The following is a 14286-nucleotide window of genomic DNA, read 5'->3' as shown; positions in this document are numbered from 1 at the left end:
CTTGAGCCAAAAACTCAATCTAACTAACCAAACCTTGAAAATAATTAGACAAGGCTTTGAAACTCTTACGAAAAGTGTACTTGAATTTTATTTCTTATCAAGTGTATAAATTAAGAATTGTTCAAATGTGTAGTATGTTACTCTCTTTATACTTATTCTCTAAATCTGTGTACCATTTCTTTTAAAGTGTTAACTTGCATCACAAAGCACTTTTAAAGCATAAAACTTAAAAAAAAAAATGATTTGCCTATTATTTCCAATTAACCCTTATAATACTTCAAAATGCAGAATTTTATATCCATTTTATATAATTTCCTCCCGAGACCCCCGGGCCCCCTAAAATATGAGATATTCTATATCTCACTTAAAAGGGAGCCCTGCGTCACTCTCTTAATACCAGCTCCCTCTCTTTTAAGGTCAATTCAAAAAGGACAGCATGATTACACACAGTAATGAAAACAGCACATAAAAAAGTAAAGAATGGCCTTATGCATCACAGAAAACAGATAAAGACATGGGGGGGGGGGGGGGGGGCAATTAAAAATGTTGATCCAAAAAAAAAATCCTGCCCCCCCCCCCAAGAACTCAGTCCTAAATCCGCCTATATGAAAATACTTAAAATGTTGACCTTAGTTTAACTCCCTGTAACTTATTTATGACTGAAGTCATCAAATTTTAGACAAGCATTTAAAAATATACAACTCTTTAATTTTAAATTGATACCTTATTTCTTTAGAAATTTTTAATTTTGAAAATTTGATCATCTGGTTGACCTTATCATGGAATTGCCCTAACGTGTTTGCTTATATTTTCAATTACATATTAGCAGTCATAGATAAAAATATAAAGTATCTGCAAGCTAATCATTGTCTAAAACGTAAAAAAAATTCTTAATCATAAGAAATAAATACTTGCAGGTATTTGCTATGAGATTACAAGGAACTAATTTTCATGCCAATTATGTAAGTCTCTAGATGCAAAGACCTAAGCTAAATTTCAAAAATTTAAAACTAATACCTTTGAATTTGTAAGCTCACATATTTTTCGGAATTATATCTCCACTGCAGATCATACATTGGTGGGATCTTTTTTTTCTTAAGCAGTCAAGTCAAGAAATCAATAGTGTAACTAAATTTCTGAGACTGGAGGAAAAACTAGCAATTCATTGCTTCTTGGAAATGCTCTGTTGAGGGAGGGGACAAAAACAAGTGCAATACATCTAGTAGCAAAAGTGTTTTTTATGAAGATGAGAGATACCACTAGGAGCAAATTTCCCATTTGCCTTTGGCCCCTTAATAACCCAATGCACACAAGGATTCCAAAACTATACCGTATTTTCGGATGCAAGCGCTGCTGCACTTACGAGAAAAAAAAGTTTTAAAAAGTTTATAAATTGCCGATGCGGCGGATACAGCAGGTGCGGCGAAAATGGTGTGTTTTTTTTTTAGTTTTCAACATTTTACAGAAAATAAACTATGTTGGAAAGAATTAAAATGAAATGTTTGGAACTTTCTTCGAAGTGATCGGAAATGTGTTCAAAATGTGTTTTGAATATAAAAAAAAATTCCTTTTGAATTTCTGGTAGCATTATTAAACATACTTTTCTTCCTCCAAGCGATCAACTACGCAAAAATTTGATCACAGTTTAGCTTCTACTGTAATTTAAGCCTTTTAATTACTAGGAAAATAATATAAATGCCGAATGTGTTATTTTACTAACATTTTCATTCATTAAAATAATTTATTATTCACAGTAGTAAAAAATTTATTTTTTTTTAAATAAATTTTTGCTGTACTTAGAAGTTGCTTGCTTGAATTTTACAAAATTTATGCAAGATAAGTTTTTAAGACATAGCTATACAAGCAAATTACAATACAAATAGATACTAACCACTAAAATGGGTCAATTTAAAATTTTTTTTTTAAATTGAAATTTCCTGTGATGGAAAAAGTTTTTTTATGGGTATCAGATGCTTGAAAAAAAAAAAATGTTTTGAACAAGTTCAAAGCATAAATAAAAATTACGGCCTTTAGGCCTTCTTAAGGGCCAGTGTGAAACCCAATTACAAGTCACATTTATGTTTTACATTTTACTGGACATTATTTTAGAGCAACAAAATGAAAAAATAAACAAATAAATAAAATAACTTACATTTTTGCTTCTTTGCTTTTGTTTTGCTCATTTTTGATCTTTTCTTTTCTTCAGTTTCCTTCTGAACTGTTTCAGAACCGTTTTCGAGCGGAACATTTTTGCGTTTACGATTCTTTTCCGTTTTCAGATTTGACTCACTGGCTGATTTTAAAACTTTGATTTCAGAAACTTTCTGCGATTCCTCCGGAACTGCTTCATGTTCAGCTTCCATTTGCACAGCTTCAGAAGAATTTTCTACGGCTGTTTTTACTTCTTCCTCTGAAGTTAGTTTATCTTCAGACACTTTTGACATCTGTTTTCTCCTATTAGAAGCCTTTTCGGATTCGGTCTCTTTGTAACCATTACTCAGAGGTTTTGATTTAGTTTTGTTTGGAACAGTCTTTGTTTTAATATTTGCTGCTGATTTGGATTTTTTCTGTGCAGTTTTCTGAGCCATTTCTTCAATTTAATATCAACAATCTAAAATTAAGTAAATTATGACTTAATTTCATGTGAACAAGTTATTACATAGTATATTGTACTATAATTAAGCAAACAAAAAATAAAATGAAATGAGAATATTCATTCATTCTTTTCACTTATCTTGTCCGTAAAACTTCAAAAAACCAAAAAATTGATTGCAAGGTGAGCCAACATTTGAAAGATTGATTTTTCAAGAAAATCAGAATGTATGATTTCTAACAGGGTGGCTACAGGAATTCTGACAATAGATTCTTTCCAGGTTTCTGAAAAAGTTCCACCAACTTTTCTGGATGAGTCGCCAGCCTGTTTAAATTATTTTTTTAAAAATCTACTGAAACAATGATACATTACTAGCATAATATATTACCGAGAGAGTTTCAGTCCCGCAGTCAGTACTGTATTTTATTTAAACCCACCTATCACCATTGTACCTACCCTCATCCCCAAAGCAGAATACTACTAAATTTGCAACGTACGTCGCAGAACAGATGCCTGAGCTGTAGAACAATTCTATTCGAATGTGAGAAGAAAACAGACAGAAGTTCTTCAAATTTCAGGGAAATTTCTGCAGAAAATCTGCAGAAACCGTGGTGCAAAAAATCTGAAGAAACCGCGGGGCAGAAAATCCGTAGAAACTGCAAATTTTCTAAAAATATCTTCCAACTCAAGATAGAATTTAGCAGAAATTCTGCAGATTTCTTAAAATTAGAAGAAAATCTAAAATTCTCGCAAATTACGATAATTTGGCGGAAAGCTCGCGATGTTGAATTCGATAGGTCCTTTGTAGGATTTTCCCAATCGATCTTCAGCCACTGCAATTTCCACTATACACGTATGTTTTGGGAACATACCAACGTTGAAACACATCCATTGCCGGAAATTGCGTGCATGTTTGAGATTTCAATCCCTTTGCATCGAGAAAATATTTAAATTATTTAAAAAGTTTTGAAGTGTTTTATTATATGCAACCCAAACTCGACTCATTTTATATAGTATTTCAGTAATTTCTAAATTCAGTAACGTTATTTTAATTGCTCCTTCATGCCATGTAAAATTAACGAAAAAAATGTGGTTTGACACCTAGGTTCGGATTTTTGTAAAATTTTGTACCTTTGCTCTTTCTATGCATTTTAGAAAACATATAAACTATTTTTGGAGATTCTCAATCGGTTTAGGTTTGACACATTGTTAAAGTTTTTGATTTTATAGTTTTCATGATCAACTAATTTTCTAAATTCAGTGTTTTTTAATTAGTTATTTTGTTGAAAGCTGTGATGTTTCCGGAAATATCTCATTTCCACAGAAATAAATAGCAACAGTCCAGTTGAAGAAAAAAACCTATATGAAACAATTTTGATTTTTGTCACCCAATTTGTAGAAAATGTCACGTTTTTTTTGCGTACGATGCTTGAAAGAAACAATTGCAGAACAATTTTAGTCAAATGATTTTACGTTGCAGAACATCGTAAAATATTCTGCTTTGGGGACCCTGATGAGATTTTGACCAGTGGTCACTAGTACTGCCGTGTGCAGGTAAACGGCAGCAACTGCAGATTTTTCGATTTTCATTTTTTTGCATTTTTGAAATCTTTATTACTATAGTTTTATGGTACAAACACTTTTATTTGGCTGTCGCAGAAAAAAAAGCATTTTTTTATCAGTGGTAATTAGCAGTAACTGCTTTTTCAGAAACATTTTGCGAGAAGTCGGCAGTATGTACATACTGCTCCTTACCTGCCCACGGAAGAACAAAAACTTTCTCCCATGATCTGGTAAACGGCAGTAACTGCTTTTGTCGCTACATTTTGCAGGTACAGTGATCTCTCACTTATACGCGACCAAACGGGACAACGAAATTTTCGCACATAAGTAAAATTTGCGTATAAGTGAAAAACCCAAAAATTAGCTTAAATGCAATAAGTTAACATCAGTTATAGTAATTGTGAGCATTATGTGTAGTAAAATTTAGACTTACTACACCGCTAGTAGAAGTGAACTTGCAAATAAAAATGTCCACAGCCTGAAGTTGGAAAGAAAAACACGTGAATCATTTTTCCTCATGGAAAATCTGTATTTATTATCCACAAAGGATTACTTAAGTTGACGAACAACATCTTCATTGATATAAAAAAAACATTTAGACGAATAGACAAAGATTAGCCGCTAAAATACAACGATACATTCAGCTTTTACGAACATGCTGATTCCAAGGAATATATGGCATTAACGTAACATACAAAAATAGGCCTAAAGGCGTTTTATGACTTTAAAATTGACATCACGTTGTATTACGCCCTGCCAGGAGTAAAGGGCACTGGCAGACATCACGAAATCACGTACAACACATTTTGCGGCTATGTGAGGTGAGAGAGAGAGAGAGCGAAAAAGATCGCTCGAAGTATTTAAAGGTCTTCACATGGCTGTCAAATTAAGAATATGCAAAATATAAGATGTGTTGCCAATGCAAGAAAGTTAAAGATATGTTGCCAATCAAAAAGTAACTCAATCTACAAAAAAATTCTCGCGGTTATAAGATACAATGAACTGGTGACTCGGTTCACCCAAAAGTTCATTCACTTGACTGAGTCATTGCAACCGATCGCACACATGACGTCACAACGTGATGCAATGTTTACATCGAAAAGGGATTGATTCTGCATGATGCAAAAACGTGTTTTTTTTTTTTTCCAAATTAAGTGATTCTTTCACTTTTTGTGAAAGTTTAAAATTAAAAATCTAACAAGCGGCCCCATTTTTGCAACATGCACAACAATCAGAAAAATTCACAATAAATTCAAATTGACAAAGTCACCATTGAATTTCACAAAAATTTTACACACCCAAAAAGTTCAAATTTAGTTTATATATTTTTCACCCCCAAAAATAATGTCACAAAAATGTCCAAGTTGAGATTTGGTATAAGGTTTTGTCAAAGCATCAGCTAAATTTAATTTAGAACTCACATACATTAATTTAAACAATTTTTCATTTACTAAATTTCTCAAAAAATGATACTTGATATCAATATGTTTACTTCTTTGATTTTGTATAGGACTTTTGGAAAAATCTATTGCAGCAATGTTGTCACAAAATATTTCACAATTTTTCAAAATTAAATTCAAATTTTCATTTTTTAAAATTTTTATGATCCAGACAAATTCTTTAGCAGCCTCTGTCAAAGTGACATATTCGGCTTCCATAGTGGAAAGAGCAATACATTTATGCTTAAAGGTTTTCCACATGATAGGTGCATTATCTAGCAAAATGATGTAACCTCCTATTGAAACCCTATCATCTCTACTAGCTGCCCAATCTGAATCAGAATAACATTTAATATTTAAATTTGAAATATTTGATAACTTCAATTTAAGATTTTTCGTATACAAAACATAACCAAGAAGACGAAGTAAACCATGCCAATGTTTTTCACCATAATTAGATTGAAATTGGGAAAATATATTCAAAGCATATGTTATGTCGGGACGAGTTCTACTAGCCAAAAAGGATAAACAGCCAATTAAATTTCGATATGGTAAAGAATTACATTTATCTATTTCTAACTTACTAGTAGGCGAATCAATTTTTGAATAAACCACCCCAACCGAAATAGGAACATTACTAATTGGAATATTATAACTAGAATACAACTCGACAATTTTATTAATATATGTTGTCTGATGAATATACCAATTACCATCAATGTTTTGAAATTCGACACCCAGAAGTTTTCTTATTTCACCCAAAATTTTTAATTCAAAATGATTTCTTAAAAAATTTACAATTTCATTCAAATCAGATTTTAGTTTGCTAAAAAGTATGATATCATCACCATAAAAAAGAAGAATAACCTTATTTTTATATATGTAACAACAATTACACCAATCTAAACTAGAAAAGTTCATTTTCAAAAGTGTTTCATGGAGTTGATAGTACCACATTCTACCACTTTGGTGTAAACCGTACAAAGCTTTCTTTAACAAACAAACTTTACCAGGCTCTAGTACATATCCACTAGGTTGTTTCATATATACATTAGTATCCAAATTAGCATACAAATAAGCGTTATTTATGTCTACATGCAGATGACACCATTTAAAAAGACATACAAAAATACAGAAAAACAATCTGATTATAGAAAAATCAATGACTGGGCTAAAAACTTCTTGGAATGATTCTCCAGCTTCCTGAAGATAACCTTGAGCACATAATCGAGCACGGTATTTCACAATATTCCCTTGCTGATCTTCTTTTACCGTATATACCCACCGATTTCCCAAAATTTTACTATGTTCAGGTGGATCCACTAACTCCCATACACCGCGATTATATATGGTTTGTATTTCCTGATCCATCGCGTTAATCCAATGTTTAGATTCCCTAGAATTAATGGCTTCTTTAAAATTTAATGGAAGTTTAATTTCAGCAAGATTTCCCTCTAAAATTTCTATTACCTTTCCCTCTTTTAAATTTTTGCCCGAAAAGTCAAAATATGATTCATCAAATTCAATTTTGTTATCATTACAATATTTAATAACTTCATTTAAAGAACGCAAGCGAATATTTGAACCTTCAATCCTATAGTAAATATCAGTTCTATCACCTGATGGTCTAGGAACAGCTTGACGCAACCAATTAATTTCGGAACAAGGTTTTAATTCTTCACTAGGACTATCACCGGAAAGCTCATCCACTCCCTGATTTGAAATTACAGGATATTCATAATCAAAATTGTCAGGTAAGTATTTCATAACCTTTGGACTACTTGATCCAGAACCTAGTACAACATCTGCCCCTTTAGTTCCCTCATCAAAACTGACATTACATGTTTCTATGATTCTTTGTTCGTCTTCCAGCCAGACACGATAACCTCTAGTATTTTGAGCGTAACCTAACAAAATTCCTGGTTTAGATTTATCGTCCAATTTCTTTCTTTTCTGGCTTGGAACATTTACAAAAGTTAAACAGCCAAAAGTTCTGAGATGTTTCACGTTAGGCTTTTTATTGAAAAACAGTTCAAACGGGGTATGATTGCTCCCATGACAAGACCTATTCCAAACATAAGAAAAACAAAATGCAGCTTCCCCCCAGAATTTCGAAGGTAAGTTACTGTCTTTTAAAAGTGCTCTAACTCCCCCCATTAATGTCTGGTTAAACCGTTCAATTATGCCATTCATCATCGGTGTGTAGGGATTAGTTTTCTCATGCCTAATGCCACGGTTATTCAAGAAAATTTCAAAATTTTGATTGCAAAATTCTTTCCCCCCATCTGTACGAATTGATTTAATTTTCCTCCCTAAAAGCCTTTCATTACGATTTAAAAATCTTACAAAAATATTGAAAACATCCGACTTCAATTTCATAGGGTATACAGCAACGCGTTTTGAAAAATCGTCCATAATGGATAAATAATATTTCTCTCCCCTCAAAGTTAAATTTGGGACTTCACCTACATCCATGTGTATAAGCTCTAAAGGTTTAGAAGATCTCACGGCCCCAATCGATTTAAAAGAAATACTCCTAGCTTTAGTATATTTACAAATTTCACAATAGTTAACATTTTTATTCAATTCAGGAAGACCTCTAACACTATTGTTTTTGCTAGTTCTAGAAATATATTCATAATTAATGTGACAATATCTCTTGTGCCATAAATCTTCAGGTGAAATTTTACCAATTTTTTCAGAAATGTTACAAACAGGTTCAGAATTATCACAATGTTCACTATTTTTCAAATACAAATATCTATTAGGCTTAAAGAAATATAAATTTATGTCATTTCTACGCTTTGCATAAAATAATTGATTCCAATTTTTGTCATAAACTTTAAGAATGGTATTATGACCAACAAATTTGTTACCTTCCTGTTCCAATTTAGATAATGACAATAAATTACGACGGATTTCAGGATTGTACAGAACATCTTTCAAGATAATTTTCCTATGTCTACCATTAATTTTGACCAACAATTGAATTGTACCAATCCCTAAAATATTGCTTTGTTTACCGTCAACAGCCATAGACATTTTTAAGTTATTAACTGGTCTAAAATCAGAGAAAAGATTTTTATTTTTAGTGACATGTGACGTAGCTCCAGAATCGGCAATCCACGTTATATCTGAGTCAGATGAAGTAATATTCAAAGCTTCTGACTCATTAATTTCACTCACATTATGTTGAGAATTAGAAGACCCTTGAGAAAAATTTTTAGAATTTAACTTTGCCTTAAATTTAAAACAATCAACCTTTTTATGCCCAAAAATCCCACAAAAATTACATTTCCCTTTAAATCTATTTTTACTAAAATTTGACACAGGTTTACAACTACTTTTACAAGGATGGATCTTACCGGCAGGTAGCGAATTCGGAACGGTCACATACACAGCAGGTGTCTGTAGTGGAACGTTCATTTCAGAAATTCTATTTGCTTCGAGCAACAGTTCTTGTTCTATTTTCAATGGGGTAAAGTCCACGTCAGACCATCTGTAGATTTGTTGTACAATGGATGCAAACTCAGGGGGTAAACTCCGGATATACTGGAAACCTATGTAAAGGTCGGACATCGCATGGCCAACTTCTTTTAATTGTGACGCGGCTGCTTTCACTCGGCAGATGAAAAGACCAACCGTTTCTCCGTCTTGAAACTTGACTTGAAAAAACTTATCCAACAGGGATATTAATCTGGCACGGGTGTCAGGTTCAAAATACTTGCACAAGATTTCCCAAGCTATCTTTCCTTCAGTAGTGCATTCGATGAGAGGCTTGAATTCTTCTGACAGGAACTGATAAATAGTAGTATAAGCTCGAGTTCTTCTAAGATTCAATTCCGCTTTATCTCGGAACGTCAATTTTTCTTCTTCAGGTTTCTTTTCTTTTTCGTCAGCTTCGATGAATTCCCAGCTGCCCGAATGACGCAAGACAACTTGTATGTTTCTCTTCCAAGTATTCCAATTATTGGCATTTAGTAAAGGTATTGTAGGGACTTCCATACTTTCAAAAATTTCACGATGTTTTAAAAATTCTTCAGAGCATAAAAATTCAAATTTTCCAAGTTCTTCAGGTTATGGCCAGGAATTGCAAAGTCCAGGTGACCTGGGCCCATAACCACTTGTGAGCATTATGTGTAGTAAAATTTAGACTTACTACACCGCTAGTAGAAGTGAACTTGCAAATAAAAATGTCCACAGCCTGAAGTTGGAAAGAAAAACACGTGAATCATTTTTCCTCATGGAAAATCTGTATTTATTATCCACAAAGGATTACTTAAGTTGACGAACAACATCTTCATTGATATAAAAAAAACATTTAGACGAATAGACAAAGATTAGCCGCTAAAATACAACGATACATTCAGCTTTTACGAACATGCTGATTCCAAGGAATATATGGCATTAACGTAACATACAAAAATAGGCCTAAAGGCGTTTTATGACTTTAAAATTGACATCACGTTGTATTACGCCCTGCCAGGAGTAAAGGGCACTGGCAGACATCACGAAATCACGTACAACACATTTTGCGGCTATGTGAGGTGAGAGAGAGAGAGAGCGAAAAAGATCGCTCGAAGTATTTAAAGGTCTTCACATGGCTGTCAAATTAAGAATATGCAAAATATAAGATGTGTTGCCAATGCAAGAAAGTTAAAGATATGTTGCCAATCAAAAAGTAACTCAATCTACAAAAAAATTCTCGCGGTTATAAGATACAATGAACTGGTGACTCGGTTCACCCAAAAGTTCATTCACTTGACTGAGTCATTGCAACCGATCGCACACATGACGTCACAACGTGATGCAATGTTTACATCGAAAAGGGATTGATTCTGCATGATGCAAAAACGTGTTTTTTTTTTTTTCCAAATTAAGTGATTCTTTCACTTTTTGTGAAAGTTTAAAATTAAAAATCTAACAGTAATACTAATAATATACTACTAATACTAATGAATAAATTTGCACATAACTTCCATTTATACATTTTAATTTAATAAAAAAGCCAAATTTGAAATTGTACGTTTTGTCATTTTTTATGCACTGTACAGTACGTAGGCGAATTCCTCAAAGCCTAAAAAAATGTCGCGCGATCAGTGCTATAGTCGACGAGGATGCAAAAGATTTTCGATGGGCTATGTCAACACGTACCGCTTGAGCACGATTTTTAGTGACAACAACCTTTTTGTATGTAACCTGTTCTCCCCTCTCGAAGTCAATCACAAGACTAATTCCACCCCCTATTGCACACTTATGCAAAAAAAAAAAAAAAAACACGTTCTTTGAAGAATCTGAACAATGGAATAACGTCGTGTGAATGTATTTCAAGAGAAAGAACAAGAAGGGTACAAATCCTCCAATAAGCAAAGCGTGAATTAGGCGATTTAACTAAAATTGAAAAAAATTTATCGCGCATAAGTGAAAAGTGCATTTTAGGTTTCGCGTATAAATGAACAAGAGTTAATATTGTTTTCCTATATCGCTGGCCGGGCCCGTGAGAAAAACGCGCATAAGTGAAAATTGCGTGTAACAGAGGTCGCGTATAAGCGAGAGATCACTGTAATTGGCAGAATGCACTTACTGCTCTTTACCTGCACACGGAAGAACGAAAACTTTCTCCCGTGGGAAGGCAAACGGCAGTAACTGCAAATTTTTTGATTTTCATGAAATTTTTTGCCCACAATTGTTCTGCTGTGGGAGGCTAAATGGCAGTAACTGCAATTTTTTCCATTTTCTTTTCTTTTTGAATTTTTCAAATCTATGCTTCTTCAGTTTTATGGTGCAAACATATTTATTTGGTTAGCGCTAAATAAAAGCATTTTTTTTATCAGTGGTGATTAACAGTAACTGATATTATCGCTACATTATGCAGGTAATCAGCAGTATGTACTTACTGCTCTATACCTGCCCATAACCATTGTCTAGAGAATGGAACATAAATGAATCGCCGCCAAAACTTGAACTAAGACGCATAAACGGTTTTCGCGATTTCTTTTTAGCTAATTAAGGGCAAGCAGTAACGCACCGATGGGAGGTCATTGTGTGACCTCTCAAAAATTTCCTTAATTAGGCAAATTTAGAGAAAATATTGCATTTTTCAAAATGATTCCTAGTCGCTTCTCATTAGATGTAGGTATGCGTGCCAGGTCGTATTTTATCTTTCGGAAAAATTTGGGAATTACCGTCTCTCGTCCTTGAGTGAAAGAGATACTTAAAAGGGGGAGATACTTGTGGAAAAATAATCATACTTTATTTCAAATAAAGTCGAAGAAAATGTTTTGTAATTTCACAGCCCTCAAACATTAAAAAAAAAAATCTTCGATTCTTCATATCCGTATCCGTGTTCTAAAAACAATAAAACAAAATTATCAGGGGTCTGGCCAGAGGATATTTGGGTCCGTTAACGGACCCTTCACAAAAATCCGATCAACCAAAACGGACCTTTCACAAAATCCCGATCAAACAAAACGGACCCTTCACAAAATTCTGATAAACAAGATCGGATCTGTCACAAATTGTTTATTGAAAGAGCAAATCTGAAAGCAAAATATCGCATATTTCTGTGTATAAACCGATAATTTTTGGAACCTTTTTTTAAGTCAAATTAGAGGGATCAGCTTATACAAAATCGGCTAATTTTGAAAAAAAAAAAAAAAATCGGCACTCTTGGGATGCTTCTGCAAGCGATAAATAATTGCTACTGCCAAATAAATATAATGGCTGTTTGTTTTATCACAGCTAATTAGCAGCAGTGTTGTTGTAAACTTTTCTGAAAAGGTATTGGTAAGCACTTTTCTCCGCTCATGATTTAATAAACAATAATAATATATATCTGCGAAATGAACTTAGAACTGCAAAGGAATAGTAAGGATGAGGAAAAAATTAGATCGCTTCAGATAGGGTTACCAATTTCAAAATTATCACCGCTTAGCGTCTGGCGTTGAACCTTTATAATAACTTGATTAGAAAATATTCTCGTCATTTTGTCAGCTTGTTAATATTTGCGTTTTTACGGTGCAGTGCGATGTTTAATTGTTATTTTGGGAGAAAATTATATGGGTTTTGATTTTTCGATGCTAACACACAAGGATGATTAACTTTAAATAAACTTTTAATTATCGTTTTTTTTTCTTTAGATGTCTACATTTTGAAAAATGCAATCTTTTAACATCCGATATGAGAATCATATTTTGTTCTTTTTCCAAGCTAACTTCGCTTTATTAGGATTCAAATAAATGAAAAGTCTCTTTATTTCTGTTAGAACTCTCATTTCAAGTTTTTAAAGCAAAATTCCATTTTCTGTTATGAGTCAAAAATTAAAATGCTGAATAGATGGTTTATTTTATTTTATTTTTTGGGTAAACTGTGTGCACAGATATTAATGATATGTTTATCATAGGACTCTAAAATGCAATTTTAAAATAATTTTATCAAAAATATTTCTTTTACAAGGCCTTTTTATACTTTTGATGCCTTCACTTTGAGAATTGCGATCTCTTTGCATCCGCTATGGGAATCCGATTTTTCGAATTTTTGATGATTATTACGCTTTGTTAAGAGGTAAACAATTGAAATATCTTTTTATTTTTGTTAAAATCACGGAATTTATAAGTTTTAAACGAAATTCTGTGCTTTTTAAGAGTGTCTTGGGTCAAAAAGTTGAATGGTGAACCCTATTCTGAATTTTATTTTATTTATATTTTTGTTACAATTATTTTAAGTACTGTACAGAAATATATCTAGTATAATTTAACATAATGTAGAATGGTAGATAAATATTGAAACTTGAAAGAGCGATGCCCCCCCCCCCCCCCCCCCGCGCGCCAAATATCAGAAAAAAATCCAGAATGATTTTCTCGACTTAGAAGAGGAAAACACTCAACTTAAAGTTTAATTGATGCATTTTGTGCCATCTCTAAAATCTAAAATTTCGTTTAAAGAAATTATTTTTTTTTTTTTTTTGCAAAATTTTTTGATTTTTCACAAAATTAATTCATTTTTCACAAAATTATTTGATTTTTCACAAAAAACGGACCCTGTGAAAAATCCTGGACAGACCCCTGATTATGGAACAAATCTGATATACCCCCTCTTGGCGACTTTTTCCTGTTGGCGCAAAAAAAGCGTCGCCAAGAAAACTATGTATGACATCATATGTCATACATCGTTCTTAGTGATGCTTTTTTAGCGCCAACAGGAAAAATTCAAATTATGTCATTAATTATTTAATGAAATTAATGCATTAATTTTTTTCCGTTGTTTCTCCGGGATACGAGCCCTCGGTCTCATAGTACTTTCGTAATGAGACCTCGGCTCGCCAGCCCTGCCTCGGTCTCATTACGAAAGTATTATGAGACCTCGGGCTCGCCAGGACCTCGCTGCCGCTCGGTCCGTTATCCCTCCGACTTTTAATATACATCACAGTCGGAAATAAGTCACAGATCTCCTCCGTTCAGTATACAATAAAGTAACAGATTTTATGTGAAATTAACACCATTTTTGTGCTACAAAAATGCCAACCAGACCAAAATACAAACTACCAGAAACACACTAAAAACACAATAATTCAAAATATGTTCACTTACCTTTTTTACTTTTCTTTTACTTCCTCACGTGAGGCAGTGCACATATGTTCCGCTCTTAGGAATATTTGTTCGGATTTTAATTCAATGTAATTTAATATTTCTT

The 14286-nt window shown here is 33.0% G+C and overlaps 1 protein-coding gene across 1 annotated transcript in view; it reads right to left on the bottom strand.

Moving 5' to 3' along the window:
* LOC129225618 (regulator of chromosome condensation-like) overlaps positions 1-14286 on the bottom strand; it is a 66814-nt gene that overhangs the window by 50041 nt on the left and 2487 nt on the right. The window contains exon 2 of the mRNA XM_054860085.1: positions 2153-2611. Within this exon, the coding sequence (XP_054716060.1) occupies positions 2153-2588 (436 nt within the window). The 5' untranslated portion in view covers positions 2589-2611. The remainder of the gene's footprint in view (positions 1-2152; positions 2612-14286) is intronic.

This window comes from Uloborus diversus, chromosome 7 (assembly GCF_026930045.1).
Source record: "Uloborus diversus isolate 005 chromosome 7, Udiv.v.3.1, whole genome shotgun sequence".
Classification (NCBI taxonomy): domain Eukaryota; kingdom Metazoa; phylum Arthropoda; class Arachnida; order Araneae; family Uloboridae; genus Uloborus; species Uloborus diversus.
This window is presented reverse-complemented; position numbering and strand designations above follow the sequence as displayed.